This window comes from Macaca fascicularis, chromosome 4, assembly GCF_037993035.2.
Source record: "Macaca fascicularis isolate 582-1 chromosome 4, T2T-MFA8v1.1".
In the NCBI taxonomy this organism is placed as follows: domain Eukaryota; kingdom Metazoa; phylum Chordata; class Mammalia; order Primates; family Cercopithecidae; genus Macaca; species Macaca fascicularis.
The window spans coordinates 42,306,219-42,322,249 of NC_088378.1; the positions used below are offsets into that span (position 1 = coordinate 42,306,219).

General features: G+C 44.6%; 1 protein-coding gene across 3 annotated transcripts in view; it reads left to right on the forward strand.

Moving 5' to 3' along the window:
- The window catches only part of ARFGEF3 (ARFGEF family member 3), a 189,684-nt gene that overhangs the window by 115,240 nt on the left and 58,413 nt on the right, over positions 1 to 16,031 (forward strand). For all 3 annotated transcript variants that reach the window (XM_005551963.5, XM_074037117.1, XM_065543459.2), the window contains 6 exons: positions 3,789 to 3,955; positions 5,346 to 5,511; positions 11,435 to 11,542; positions 12,172 to 12,387; positions 12,545 to 12,655; positions 15,286 to 15,436. In XM_005551963.5, coding sequence (XP_005552020.3) covers positions 3,789 to 3,955; positions 5,346 to 5,511; positions 11,435 to 11,542; positions 12,172 to 12,387; positions 12,545 to 12,655; positions 15,286 to 15,436 — 919 coding nt within the window. The remainder of the gene's footprint in view (positions 1 to 3,788; positions 3,956 to 5,345; positions 5,512 to 11,434; positions 11,543 to 12,171; positions 12,388 to 12,544; positions 12,656 to 15,285; positions 15,437 to 16,031) is intronic.

Below are 16,031 nucleotides of genomic sequence, written 5' to 3' on the forward strand. Positions count from 1 at the left end.
CATCTATGATCTAAGATAGTTAAACACCCAACCCTGAATGCTACTTTCTGTTTTACCGTGGAAGGAGACTGGTCTTGTGCCCTGTGTCTCCTCCAGATAACTGAAATCAGCCCCACTAGCACCTTGAGAGTGCCGGGGGTTCCCATGGACCATCAGGGCTGAGATACACTGCTCATGTGCTAACCAAAGGTACAGTTTTCAGATCTGACTTGCAGTCTGATCTTCATTTTAAAATGCACCTCAGCCTTGCCAGGCGCGGTGGCTCACACCTGTAATCCCAGCACTTTGAGGGGCTGAGGTGGGCAGATCACCTGAGGTCGGGAGTTCTAGACCAGCCTGACCAACATGGAGAAACCCTGTCTCTACTAAAAATACAAAATTAGCCGGGCATGGTGGCGTGTGCCTGTAATTCCAGCTACTTGGGAGGCTGAGGCAGGAGAATCACTTGAACCCGGGAGGCAGAGGTTGCAGTGAGCCAAGATTGTGCCATTGCACTCCAGCCTGGGAAACAAGAGCGAGACTCCACATCAAATAAATAAATAAAATAAAATAAATAAAAACATAGTAATAATAATAAAATGCACCTCAGCCCATGATCACAAAGTGCTCTTGGTAGACAACGTCTTCAGGCAACTTCAAAATTTCTGCAGTTTTGAATTTCTCCCGCCTTGTTTTATAAGGCAGAGGTAATGCCCAACCTTTGATTGTCTAAGGTGGTTTTATGGGAATAATATATATGCTTACTCCCACCAAAAAATGTTTATACTGCCCTCAAATACGGCAAATTCTTGAATTATTTTCAACTTTGAAAGCTTTCTCTGGTCCACATCTTCTTACTTACCTATTTATTAAAATTTACAGGGATGGCTGGGCATGGTTGCTCACGCCTGTAATCCCAGCACTTTGGGAGGCTGAGACAGGAGGGTCACAAGGACTTCAAGATCAGCCTGGCCAACATGGTGAAACCCTGTCTTTACTAAAAATACAAAAATTAGCTGGGCGTGGTGACGCACGCCTATGATCCCAGCTACTTTGGAGGCTGAGGCAGGAGAATTGCTCGAACCCGGGAGGCGGAGGTTGCAGTGAGCCAAGATCACACCACTGCACTCCAGCCTGGGCGACAGAACAAGACTCTGTCTCAGGAAAAAAAAAAAAAATTCATAGGGACGACATCACTGGATAAACATTCTGGTTGTAAATTTGTATCTCTCATTTCTTTGTTAATTCTAGAAAACTCTTACATTACATATGAACCATATTTTTGATTAAAGAATAATTTTAGACCTGATTTGCAGAGTATATGGACATGTGTAATTTGCATGCACAAATGTAGAGATGGACTGTTTCCCCCACATCGCTAAATTCAGCCTCCGAGTATTTGCAGGAACAAATGGAACATTCATTGAAAATCTCTTAAGGTGCTCTGAGAGGAATGGCTCAGTGTGTTTTGTCCACACTTGTCTGGGCTGATAATGCCTGTGGGGCTTTGGAGGGTAAGAGGAGATGACAGTGTAAGGACACAGATGTGCAGTTGTCTTTGGGCTGCAGAGCTGTGAGCTGACCACCAGGCTCCAGATAGTGAGGAACCCTGAGGGCCTAGAAATGGCTGTCTACAGATGGCCTTAGGACCAGCATACTAGCAGATGCAGAGAAGCCGACTTCCATAATTTTGTCACCCCAAGCTCCCTGTGAAAGTTTGAGCCAAGATACCAACAACTCTGACTGAATGAACTCATCTTAGGAGCATGAGATATAGTTGTTTGTTTTTTCAGTTTATTTATATAAAGCTCAAAGGGATCTTCAAAATTAAAACTTTAGTAAGTATAAAATATCTTTTAAAAGAAAAAGATAGTGGGGAGAAAGTCGATAACTATTATTTAATGGTTTTTTTAAAACCTCTTTATTTCCTCATTTATTTTTTAACAGTTTTATTGTGAGATAACTCACATACCATACAGTTTAACCCACCTAAAGTGCACATTTAACATGGGTTTTTATGTTTTTGTTTTTTTGTTTGTTGGGAGTTTTTTTGAAGCAGAGTCTCATTCTGTTGCCCAGGCTGGAGTGCAGTGGTGCGATCTCTGCTAACTGCAGCCTCCGCCTCCTGGGTTCCAGTAATTCTCTTTCCTCAGCCTCCCAAGTAGCTGGGACTACAGGCACACACCACCACGCTGGGCTAATTTTTGTATTTTTAGTAGAGATGGGATTTCACCCTCTTGGGCACGATGGTCTCGAACTCCCGGACTCAAGTGATCCACCTGCCTTAGCCTCCCAAAGTGCTCTGGGATTACAGGTGTGAGCCACTGCGCCTGGCCTAACGTGTTTTGATGTATTACATTATTATTTGTTTTCATCATGGTAATAATATATGTAACAAAATTTGCTATTTTAATAAATTTTAAGTATACAATTCAGTGGTACTAATTATATTCACAGTGTTGTGCAAGTATTTCCAGAGCTTTTTTAACATTCCAAATAGAAGGTACTCTGCCCCCGGTCCCCAGTAACCTCCAATCTATTTTCTATTTCTTCAAATCTATTCTAGGTACTTCATAGAGTGCACCATATATATTTGTGCCTGACAGCATGTTTTCAAGGCGCCTCTATGTTGTGGCATATATCAGAACGCCATTCCTTTTCATGGCTGAGTAATGCCCACTTTATGTATATGCCACATTTTGCTTATCCATTCATCTGTGGATGGGCACTTCAGCTGTTTCCACCTTTTGGCTATTGCGAGTAATGCTGCCGTGAACACTGATGTACAAGTGTCTGTTCAAATCCCTGCTTTCAGTCCTTGTGGTTATATGGGAGTAGAATCGCTGGGTCATATAGTGATTCTATGTTTAGCTTTTGGAGGAACATTATTCCTTTTGAAAAGTTGTATTTACCAGTAACTTTTCTAAACATCTTACATGCATTATTGCATCTAATTCTCATGCTGGCATGTCCATTAATTCTTATTCATTCAGCAAATGTTTTTAAGGGTCTACTAGGTACCAAACACTGTTCTAGGCACTGGGGATTCTATAGTGAACAAAATGAATAAAGTATCACCTTCTTATTGATTTTATAGTAGTGATGGCAGATGATAAACAAGTATATATTAATATAAAGCTGGGTAGAATAAATGCCATTGAGGCCATTTTTTAAAAGCCAGGTAAGGAAGTGGCATATTGGTGGGCAGGAGTGGATTTGCTATTTAATAATGGAATTAAAAGGGAAGGTGTGTCTGTCACTTGAGCAGAGACTTGGCAGAATCGAGGGAGTGCAGCATCCAGAGATCCTGAGATCAGTCTAGGGAGTGGCAAAAACAAATGCAAAGGCCCTGCGGCAGGTCTAGGCCTGGTGTGGCTAAGGGACAGCAGGCAGTCAGGGTGGCTGCGGGGAGTGAGAGGGAGAGAATAGGGTGAGGTTGGAGTTTTATTATATTGTGATGGGGAGCCACCGGAGGACTCAAGCTAGGGATAGAATGCAGTCAGTTCTTCTCCCTATTATAGGAAAAGAAGGTGAGACTTAGAGGGTTTACATGATTTTATCAAAGTTGTAGCTGCTAAGTAAGAGATCAGGATCCAGGCCCAGGCAGATCCACTCCTGAGCTCACGCTCTTTGCCACCAGGCTGGCGTGTGTATCAGGCCCTAAGGGTATTCCTGGCTAGCTGTCAGTGCTATACATAAATGTCCTATATGATGCAGCATCTATCACAATGGGTTTGCAGCTCTTTGGAAGCCAGCCTTGCCAGGCACACTGTTCACAGCCCCAAAAGTCCCTTCATTTTCTCCCTTAGGCATGATGCACTCTCCTGGCTTTGATGGGAATAGCAGCCTCAGCTTCCAGATGCTGATGAACGCAGACAGCCTCTACACAGCTGCACACTGCGCCCTGCTCCTCAACCTGAAGCTCTCCCATGGTGACTACTACAGGAAGCGGCCGACCCTGGCGCCAGGCGTGATGGTGAGTGTGCCATCCCTCGTTGGACTGGCAGAGGGCAGGCTGTGGCCTCCTGGTGTACAGTCGAGTGTCAGTGCCCTGAGTGGGATGGCACAGCGTGTTTTGTCCCACACTGCTCTAGATTGGTAATGCCAGTGGGACTTTGGGGGGTGGAAGGAGATGACATATATATAAGGGCACAGATATACAGTTGCCCAGCACCGTGATCACAGAGCTGCCCACTGGGCTCCAGTGAAGAGTGTATGGACGTGAGGTCCTGGAAATGGCTGCCCAGGGATAACCCGTTAGTTTCATCCCATGCCATTATTAAACACATGGATAAAACCTGTTCAAAACCACATCATTGATGTGTTAAGGGAGATCAGAAGATATGCAGGAAAGTTGCTGAAAATGAGTTGTGTTTTTCTTTGTTTTGAGACAGAGTCCCGCTTTGTTGTCCAGGCTAGAGTGCAGTGGTGTGATCATGGCATGGCTCACTGCAGCCTCAAACTCCTGGGCTCAAGCAATCCTCCCACCTCAACTCCCAAACAGCTGGGACTACAGGTGTGCACCACCATGCCTGGCTAACTTTTTTATTATTTTTTGTAAAGACAGGGTCTTGCTATGTTGCCCAGGCCGGCCTTGAACTCCTGGGCTCAAGCAATCCTCCCAACTTGCCCTCCCAAAGTGCTGGTGTTACAGGCATGAGCCATCATGCCTGGCTGAAGGTGTGCACTTAGAAAAACTCTTCACCGTATTCCAACATGTTCCCAGACCGACTGTTGACCCAGAATGAAGCTCACTGGCTGTTGCTTATAAGCACCTCCTGTAAGGGATGCAATGAGAATGTTGATTGTCCTGTGGTTAGCTCCTGTGATGGAGCAAGCCACTCCATGGTGTACCCTATTATCAGTTCCTGAGCCTAAATCCATGGATCTACATGAAGGAAATCAACAACCATTTGTTTGCTTGATAAATTGTAAATTCCCAAAGGTTAAGTGGTTACTTCATGAGCATAAGTGAAGTATCTCTGGAAATGTGCACATTCCTACAGGAACAGGAACGTGTTCCATCTCTGCTGCTGTTGGTGCTTGTAGAAAAGGAAGCCCTGTTACTCTATTAAAGACATCTGTGCAGTTGCAAACCTTTCCACACATGCAGGAGTAAGAATGAAAAGTGCAGTCTCTGTAATCCTTCTGCAAGGTGTCTGTCAAAAGGTGTCATCAGTGAAGGAGACCTCAGCACATTTGGGAATTCTCCATCTCCGCTTCTCCCCGCTTGCCGCCCCATTACCCAATACACAAGCCTTGGTTTAGTTCAGGGCTCCGTGTCATGAAGAGGTAGCAGAGGCACTTAGGAGCCTGTTAGTGAGTGGGGTGTTATGTGGTCACCTTCTCATGCGATCTCTCTGTAGAAGGACTTCATGAAGCAGGTGCAGACCAGCGGCGTGCTGATGGTCTTCTCCCAGGCCTGGATTGAGGAGCTCTACCATCAGGTGCTCGACAGGAACATGCTTGGAGAGGCTGGCTATTGGGGCAGCCCGGAAGATAACAGCCTTCCCCTGATCACAATGCTGACCGGTCAGTGGTTCGTCGCAAGGCCTTGGGGCACATGGTAGGGTGGGATGGCTCACGCTTTAAAGCCTCTTTCAGAGAAGTGTTGGTGCTTGGAGCAGACTTTGAAACAGCACCCACAAAGCTTCCCTGGCATTGGTGACAGTTCCAGGGAAGTGTCATGAGTTCACTTCACAGGAGTTTTCTGTACCTTTTCCATGTGGGAGTCTGTAGGGCTCACTGTGCCCCATTAGATGAGAACTAACTTAGCACCTTTGTCTGTTGGTGTAAAACTGTAGGCCATGTCTGTAGGATGTGTAGGCCCAGGATTATTCCTGGGAGTTCTCACATGCTAATAGTCACCCATATCATTTCATTCAGTGTTCTTGGGATTTACCAATAAATGTAAAATGACTGACTTTAAAGTTGGCTTCCTGGCCAAGCGCCGTGGCTCATGCCTGTAATCCTAGCACTTTGGGAGGCCGAGGTGGGCAGATCACCTGAGGTCAGGAGTTCGAGACCAGCCTGGCCAACATGGCAAAACCCTGTCTCTACTAAAAATACAAAAATTAGCTGGGTGTGGTGGCAGGTGTCTGTAATCCTAGCTACTTGGGTGGCTAAGGCAGAAGAATCACTTGAACCCGGGAGGCAGAGGTTGCAGTGAACCGAAATCACACTACTGTACTCCAGCCTGGGCAACAGGAGCAACACCCTGTCTCAAAACAAAAAAAAGTTGGTTTCCTTCTGTTTTCTATCTATATCAGAGGCCCTCCCTTCCCTTCCCAGCTGTACCAGAATTAAGAATAATGCCAAATACTTACCAGCATCTTTGTCTTCAGTGTCCAGAGCTTTTTTTTTTTTTTTTTGTAAAGAAAATATTTATTCAGGAATAGACGTTGCAATGGGAATATGCCCGCCACAGTAAACTACGTGCTTATACAGGGAGGTAAAGGATGGCAAAGGTGTTTAAAGGAATAATGAGGAGGATTTCATCATTGTTTTGAGATAATGATCCTTAAGTAAAGGATCAGTAACAGGGGCAGTGCCAGTTTAACTTGGACAGGCAAGCAGGTGCCAGGCAGATGTCCTCACAGGAGTATTATTTTGTGTAAGGTTGCAATGGCTTGTGAGTTGCAATGGCTTGTGAGCAAGTTGGTGCTTTTTGCAGAGTCTCATGTGATAGTTCTCTCTCTATATATATAATTTCAACTATTACTTTAGACTAAAGGGGTACATGTGCAGGTCTGTTACCTGGGCATATTGCATGATGCTGAGGTTTGGGGTCAACTGATCCCATCACCTGGGTACCGAGTATAGTAGCCAACAGTTTTCAACTCTTTCCCCTCCCTCCCTCTCCTGCCTTGCAGTCCCCAGTGTCTATTGTTAACGTCTTGATGTCCATGAGTACCCAGTGTTTTTTTTTGGTTTTTTTTGTTTTTTTTTTTTGAGACGGAGTCTCGCTCTGCCGTCCAGGCTGGAGTGCAGTGGCCGGATCTCAACTCACTGCAAGCTCCGCCTCCCGGGTTCACGCCATTCTCCTGCCTCAGCCTCCCGAGTAGCTGGGACTACAGGCGTCCGCCACCTCTCCCGGCTAGTTTTTTGTAATTTTTAGTAGAGACGGGGTTTCACCGTGTCAGCCAGGATGGTCTCGATCTCCTGACCTCATGATCCGCCCGTCTCAGCCTCCCAAAGTGCTGGGATTACAGGCTTGAGCCACCGCGCCCGGCGAGTACCCAGTGTTTAGTTCCCACTTATAACTGAGAACATACGGCATTTGGTTTTCTGTTCCTCCATTAACTCGCTTGGGATAATGGCCTTCAGGTGTGTCCATGTTGCAACAAAGGACATGATTTGGTTCTTTTTTATGGTTATGTAGTGTTCCTTGGTGTCTATGAACCACAATAACTTTTAAAATCCTATTTGACAATTAGAAATTTCACATGAGAGTGTAGAGAGCAGTATGCCATATTGTCGTGGGGCAGTGTTTTTTGGCAAAAGCAGCTTTTCATGGCTTCTTGTGGCTCGGCCATAATGCCAAAGATGTGCAAAAGTTTAGTCGGGTCATCGCTTGCCTTAGTAAGTTAGAGTTCCAGGCTTGTCCTGGATTGTCTCTGAGTCCCCAAACTGGGTTTTTTGTTTGTTTGGTTGGTTGGTTGGTTAGTTTGGTTTTTTTGTTTTGTTTTTTTGAGACAGAGTCTAGCTCTGTTGCCCAGGCTGGAGTACAGTGGCATGATCTCAGCTCACTGCAACCTCCACCTCCCAGGTTCGAATGATTCTCCTGCCTCAGCCTCCCGAGTAGCTGGGATTACAGGTGCTCACTACCACGCCCAGCTAATTTCTGTATTTGGAATAGAGACAGGGTTTCACCATGTTGGTCAGGCTGGCCTTGAACTCCTGACCTCAAGTGATCTGCCTGCCTTGGCCTCTCAAAGTGCTGGGATTACAGGTATGAGCCACTGCACCCACCCTCCCCACACTGGTTTCTGATGCAGTTATCCTCTCGTGCCTCCAGCAGAAGGAGGTGCAGAGCATGGCCCTGACCTCTCTGGAGTATCTGTATCCTCACACAGCTCAGCATGGCTCTGTGCCCAGCAGGAATAGCACAGGACTGGGCAGGACAGTCCAGCTGGGGCACAGAATCCGTTGTCCAAGGGGTGTGTTATGTTGCCTGTGGTTGGCACTGGGGGCTCTTACAAGGTGTCAGAATAAACTACTGGCAGGTGGAACCCAGCCATGTAGAATTTGGGGTGAGGCACTATTTAGGAATCAGGCAGAAGATCAGAACATACAGTGAGGTCTGTCCACGGGTGGCAGAGTCCTCGTCATTGATTGGCATTTGGAGTCTTGTTTCAAGAACTAGGATGGAACTGGGGGAAGTAAGATTGGGTCTCGAACCTTGAGGATCAGGATCACTGGAGAGGTGATCAATTTGTGTTTTGTTAATCATGATAGCATTTATATCCATTTGAAAAATAAGCATTCAGGCCAAGCATGGTGGCTCACACCGATAATCCTAGCACTTTGGGAGGCCGAGGCGAGTGGATCACTTGAGGTCAGAAGTTCAAGACCAGCCTGGCCAACATGGTGAAACCCCATCTCTACAAAAAAAAAAAAAAACAAAATGCACAAATTAGCCGAGCATGGTGGCAAGTGTCTGCAGTCCCAGCTACCTGGGAGGCTGAGGTGGGAGAATCCCTTGAACCTGGGAGGCAGAGGTTGTAGTGAGCTGAGATCGCGTCACTGCACTTCAGCCTGAGTGACAGAGCGAGACTCTGTCTAAAAAAAAAAAAGAAAAAAGAAAAAACAGAAAAAAAGAAAAGAGAAGTAATCATTCAAATGTATGAGAGCCATTTATTTAGTTTACCTATAAGCAATGCTTGATTTCTATCTGTTTTCACAAACTCCTTTCAGTAGGGATGGAAGGTACTGCCCAGAGCTTGTAAGTCTGAGAATTTGGATGAGGATCCTAAACATTCCAGCTTTAATTTGCAAATACCATAGTTTCTGCCAAAGTAATCTCTGTGACTCTCTTGCCCAGGCCTTAATAAAAGGAGTCATTCAGTAGATGTAAAATGAATAAGTAACAGACTATTCATAGTTCCCATATTCATCAATCATCACTGTTAATTAGCCATCGCTGTTATTAATGGAACAGTAAGCTCAATTGCTATGTCCATAGGAAAGCTATTTAACTTTAAAGATGAAAAGGGCTTTTCATAAGAATTCAACAAAATAAGGGTCTGTGATTCTTTATGATTGTAAATTCCAGGTATGAAGTGACAAATGAATCAGAGCAGCAGTTAGCCTAGAGTTCGGAGACTTCTATCTGATCTTTTCATTATGTATGAGGAGAAGCAATGCCAGCAATCTGATGATGAACACTGTACTAACTGTGGCCATTCCTGGTGTCATGTCAGAGTATTGTATAGAACTGTGGAATTTTAGCACAGAAATAAACTTTGCATTACTTTAATTCATCAGACCTTTACCTAGCACATAGAAAACATCCATTATACTTTGATAAATGAAAATTTCTGGCAAATATCGCACATAGAAAACATCCATTATACTTTGATAAATGAAAATGTCTGGCAAATATCATTAGGTCATTTGACCAGACATCAAATTAATTTCAGAGAAACCAGTCTGTTTCCACCTTAGCAGCCATATAAATTTTGTCCCTGTTTTGGTCCTGATAGTTGCCGAGAAGTCTCCAGGTTTTTTGTAATTTCTGTAAGAATCGAAGATACAGTGGAACACCATGCAAAGAAGTCTCATCCTCTTGGGGTGAGGGTGAAGTCCTAAACTCAGGGAATAAATACTAATAATTACAGGCAGTGGCTCACGCCTGTAATCCCAGCACTTTGGAAGGCAGAGGCGGGAGGATCACTTAAGGTCAGGAGTTAGAGGCCAGCTTGACCATCGTGATGAAACCCCGTCTCTATTAAAAATACAAAAATTAGCTGGGTGTGGTGGCACACACCTGTAATCCCACCTATTCAGGAGCCTGAGGCATGAGAATTGCTTGAACCCAGGAGGTGGAAGTTACAGTGAGCTGAGATTGCGCCACTGTACTCCAGCCTGAGTGACAGAGTGAGACTCTGTCTCAAAAAAAACAAAAACAAACAAAAAACCCACAACTACCCTCCTTTCCCATCCCCTCCCTGTGTTGCATTCAGCTATATTAGTTGCATCCAAGTATGTATATTTCAACTCCATAGTCACTTTTCCAATGGTTACTTCCTTTATACTGAGGAACTTGGGGCCTTGGCGAGCCTGGCCCAGGGCTACAAGGCTACTTAATTCAGAGCCAAGACTGAAGCTCAGCCTTCTTGACCCCACTCCAGTCCTTTCCTCACCATAATGTTAAAGAGTGGTTTGTTGAGCTAATTCTGTAGAAGAGAATTTGTTTCAGCAAAAACTTAAACAGGATAACTGAGGATCTAATATGGAGCTGGAATGGTGTAGAGAGGCCTGGATGGGAGTCAGAAGACATGAATACTAATTATTTCCGTCATCAGCCTCATGGCCTTGAACCACTTACATACTTTAAACATGGTCATGCATCCTTCTGCAAGGACAGGAACACTTTCTGAGAAATGCATTGTTAGGCAATTTTGTCATCATGTGACCATCACAGAGTGTACTTACACACCTCGGCTAGATGGTATAGTCTATTGCTTCAAAGCCACAAACTTGCGCCGCATGTATTGAATACTGTAAGCAGCTGTAAAAACATTGTAGTATGTATTTGTGTATCTAAACATAGAAAAGGTGCAATAAAAATAATGCTATTATAATCTTAGGGGGCCACTGTCTTATATGCAGTTGGTGGTTGACAAAAATGTCATTTTGTGGTGCAGGACTCTGTTTCTTCCTCTGTGAAATAAAAAGAATACTGACCTGCTTACCGAATTTGAGCTGTTTCAGTGATCAAGTCAAAAAATTTTATGTGAAAACACTTTGAAAATTATAAGGTATTATTTATTGTACTTTGCAATTTGACTATGCGATGATCTGACCAAAGAGGCTTATTCTCCTCTTAATTCATGTAAGGAAGCTCTGAAAGAAAATTCACATCTGGGTAACCTGTACCAGGTTTGGGAATATATAATTCGGGAATAATCAATGATTCTGAATAAAAAGAGTATTTAAGATCAAAATATTCTAAATCAATAGATTTTCTAACAGATAAATAATTTATAATTTACATCTATTTTTAAATAAAGATAGGCAACAATGTAACAGAAGAATAAATACTCCAATATGAAATAAAACTAGACTGAGGGAATAAAACAAAATTTATGATAGTCTCATAAAAGGTTGCTACATGCTTGAAACATAAAAGATACAAGGAATATTTGTTAAAAATGAATATTGTGGTGGCCATGTCCTTGTTTTTGACTGGAGTGTTTTATTTAGGGAAAACTTCACTCTTTTTCCTTGACAGATATTGATGGCTTAGAGAGTAGTGCCATTGGTGGCCAGCTGATGGCCTCAGCTGCTACAGAGTCTCCTTTTGCCCAGAGCAGGAGAATCGATGACTCCACAGTGGCAGGTAATGACTTGGATCTTGAGTTTATGAACACTGCATGTGTTACCAGCAATTACATTATTATGTGGTGACTTGAATCAAGATTTTGTCTTGGTTAGAAAAAAACTAATTAGGCCGGGCACGGTGACTCACACCTGTAATCCCAGCACTTTGGGAGCCAAGGCGGGCAGATCACGAGGTCAGGAGATTGAGACCATCCTGGCTAACACAGTGAAACCCCGTCTCTACTAAAAATACAAAAAATTAGCTGGGTGTGGTGGCGGGCACCTGTAGTCCCAGCTTCTCAGGAGGCTGAGGCAGGAGAATGGCATGAACCTGGGAGGCAGAGCTTGCAGTGAGCTGAGATCACACCACTGCACTCCAGCCTGGGCGACAGAGCAAGACCCTGTCAAAAAAAAAAAAAAAAAAAGTAATTGAAGGAAGTCACTTAGCATCATTCAGCTGATAATGCAACATTTATTTTTAAAAGAACAAAGTGAAACATGATCCCATATAATCCATTAAGTTATATTTCCTTTTGTAGAATTGCATGCAACTCTGTACTGCTCATTTGATGGCAAGAGAACACCATGTCATTCATTGTCAGGTCATTTTTGTCTCTAGAAAATGACGCACACTCCTCCATGTTCCAGGTGTGGCATTTGCTCGCTATATTCTGGTGGGCTGCTGGAAGAACTTGATCGATACTTTATCAACCCCACTGACTGGTCGAATGGCAGGGAGCTCCAAAGGGCTGGCCTTCATTCTGGGAGCTGAAGGCATCAAAGAGCAGAACCAGAAGGAACGGGACGCCATCTGCATGAGCCTCGATGGGCTGCGGAAAGCCGCACGGCTGAGCTGCGCTCTAGGTACCAGCGGAAGTAGTGTTCCCTGGCTGTGTTCCTGCAGAACTTACTGGGAATGATCCAGCAGGGTAGGGTGGGGGGACCTTTTAGAAGGGGTTCTGCTAGGTGAATGGTTAGAGGATATACTCAGTCAAGAAGTCATTGTCTGTCTCCTCTGAAGGGGTTGCTGCTAACTGCGCCTCGGCTCTTGCCCAGATGGCAGCTGCCTCCTGTGTCCAAGAAGAAAAAGAAGAGAGGGAGGCCCAAGAACCTAGTGATGCCATCACACAAGGTAACGACTGGAGGGCCAGAACCCACCTGATGCCTTGGGTGCAGTATGCACACACCTGCACAGGCTAACACACGCCAGCCAATACTCGTGCCTGTTCTGTGTGCGCTGCCCAGTATGTATACACCACTGATCTTGAGATCCATTGAGCCACAGGTGACCTACAGAAGATCCCTCTGGAGAATGAGAGACATACTGACCCCTGGTGGCAAGGAAAGTGCAGCAGGCCCAGGAGTCCCACGGGCCCACCTGGCCTAACTGTTCGTATCTGTCATCTAGTCACTGGCTTTGGCACTTCACACAAGTGCACACTTGAAGAGCCTTCGGGTTATAGTGGGGAAGGCAGATTGGCCAGTTTTCTAAAGGGGAGAAAACAGATGGAGAAAATTAATGAGGGGAGGCTCAGGAAGAAGAGGCTCTCATCAGAGAAAAATCTGAGCTTTGTGAACTCGGGAAATGGCTGATTTTTAACCTGTTGAAATCAGTGAGTCAATGAAGCTGATGGTTATCTGGATCAAAGGGAAGAGAATGACCATCCTGATAGCAACAGAAGATACAAGGCAGGCAGCAAACAAAAGGAAAAATGCAAGCGTGGTCCAAATTATGTAACTACTATCAGATATGTACAGTAGCAAGTCACTGAGTCAGCTCTACATTTTTAGCCGAGAAACACAGTTTAGGTCTGTGTTTCTCAGATTTGAATCAAATTTAGAGACCCATTTGAAAATAAAATAGCTCTCACAGATCCCCAGGGTTAACTTAAAATGGAGTCTCACAATTTTACTTAAGTATTTTACAACCATGAGCTACATAAAAATCCTTACAGTCACAGTTCTTTAAAAAACCACAAAATCAAGACCACAATATTCTGATTAAATACAAATAAAAAATAAGATTAAGGCTGGGCACAGTGGCTTACGCCTGTAATCCCAGTACTTTGAGAGGTCAAAGAAAGTGGATCACTTGAGCCCATGAGTTCAAGACCAGCCTGGGCAACATAGCAAAACCCTGTCTCTACTAAAAACACAAAACTAAGCCAGGCATGGTGGCATGTGCCTATAGTCCCAGCTACTTGAGGGGCTGAGGTGGGAGGATCGCCTGAGCCTGGGGAGGTCCAGGCTGCAGTGAGCCATAATCATTCTATTGTACTCTAGCCTGGGTGACAGAGTAAGATCCTATCTCAAAAAAAAAATAGATAAAATGGCCAGGTGCAGTGGCTTACACTTGTAATCCCAGCACTTTGGGAGGCTAAGGTGGGCGGATCATTTGAAGTCAGGAGTTTGAGACCAGCCTAGCCAACATGGTGTAAGAAACCCCATCTCTACTAAAAAATACAAAAATTAGCTGGGTGTGGTGGCGGGTGCCTGTAATCCTAGCTACTTCAGAGGCTGAGGCAGAATTGGTTGAACCTGGGAAGTGGAGGTTGCAGTGAACCAAGATGGTGTCACTGCGCTCCAGCCTAGGTAACAGAGAGAGACACCAACTCAAATAAATAAATAATAAATAAAATTAGTATCACATTTATGAGACAAATGATGTTTTGCTAAAAATCACTTTGCTTCTTAGGAGATGGTTTGGATTCCTTTGAGGTTGGCTTGCTATATTTCTGGGTTCTGGGCCATCACTTAGTTATCCTACCACATGCAGTGACTTGAAACCTTTTTTCAAGGAGGACACTGTGGTTTGGCCTTGCCTTAGCATTTTGCATTACTGACATCTGAAGTCACTTTCTGCATTCTTTCTCATTAATTATCTACAGTTTTTTTTTTTTTTGAGACCGAGTTTCACTGTTGTTGCCCAGGCGGGAGTACAGTGGCATGATCTCAGCTCACTGCAACCTCTGCCTCCCAGGTTCAAGTGATTGTCCTGCCCCAGCCTCCTGAGTAGCTGGGATTACAGGCATGTGCCACCACACCCGGCTAATTTTGTATCTTCAGTAGAGACAGGGTTTCTCCGTGTTGTTCAGGCTGGTTTCGAACTCCCAACCTCAGGTGATCCGCCTGCCTCGGCCTCCCATTGTTGCTGGAATTACAGATGTGAGCCACCACGCCCGGTCTACAATTTTTTAAAGTGTTATTTGGAGCTCACAAATACAAACTCAAGGGATGAAATGAGATCGGTCTTTTTCAGTGATAGAGCAGTCATTCGGGTGCTCAAAATACACATAAATAAGTTGTTTTAGAGATGATGATCATAATGAGAGCCTAACATTACAATAATCTCAGAGAAAACTTGCAGAAAGCCAGGAATTCTTCCATTTGACCAATTTTTGGGAAGGGTGAAAGGTCTGGGCCCAGATGGTTTTACCTGGAATTGGCTCATGAAACCCATCCGCACTGCTGTGCCTGACCCAGAGCCCGTGAAAGGGCCCGGAAGGAATGGCACCTGCCAGCTCAGGATCCATCCCACTTCTGGAGCTGGAGAGCTGGGGCCACCGGCGCATGGGACCTGCCGGCTGAGTGGTTTGCATGAGGGTCCGCAAGGACCTGCTGTGGAGGCGCTTGCTGCCACTGACGTTTGTCCTTTCCCTTTTGCCCTTGCATGACACACGTTCTTTCATTTTCATTCTTTCTCTCTCCCTTTCTGTCTCCCTTACTCAACCTGTTATTTTAATAAATGTCTTTCTGGCACAGTGAAACTAAAAGTGGAGCAGAAACTGGAGCAGATTGGGAAGGTGCAGGGGGTGTGGCTGCACACTGCCCACGTCTTGTGCATGGAGGCCATCCTCAGCGTAGGCCTGGAGATGGGAAGCCACAACCCGGACTGCTGGCCACACGTGTTCAGGTGCATGATGGGCTCCCACCCCCAGATGGCACTGACCCTGCCTCAGGAAGCCTGGAGTGGGCTCTGGGGGGTGGAGAGGGGTAGCCTCAAGAGCCTGCCAGCATATAAATCAATTATAACAATTCACAGAGTTTGATTAAACTTCAAATAAGACATGAAAAGAAAAGACGCAATAAGGGCCCAACTAAATGTATGTTTTGAAGAACAAGGGACAGAACTGGGTCTCAGGAACTGTGACTTTTCTATTGACATTTTTACTAGAGAAGGAAGGAAGAAAAACCAATTAAATAATTGATTGAGATGACTATGTAAGTTAAGTGAATACAGTGCCAATCTAAAACTGGTCATGTCTCTGCAATATTACATTGCTAAATGTTTATCAATGTCCTCTTTACTTAAAGAAGGATTTCAGATAGCCTATTTGGATACATAAAATACAAGATACCTACTTTTAATGTAGCTAGACTGAAACAAAACAAAACAAAATAGTACACCTCTGCCAAAGACAGACCAAAAATTTGGCTCTAAGCATTGTAGCATCAAAGTGAAAAGAAGCTCCCAGTGAGTTACACAGTGCACAGTGCCTGTAAGATGA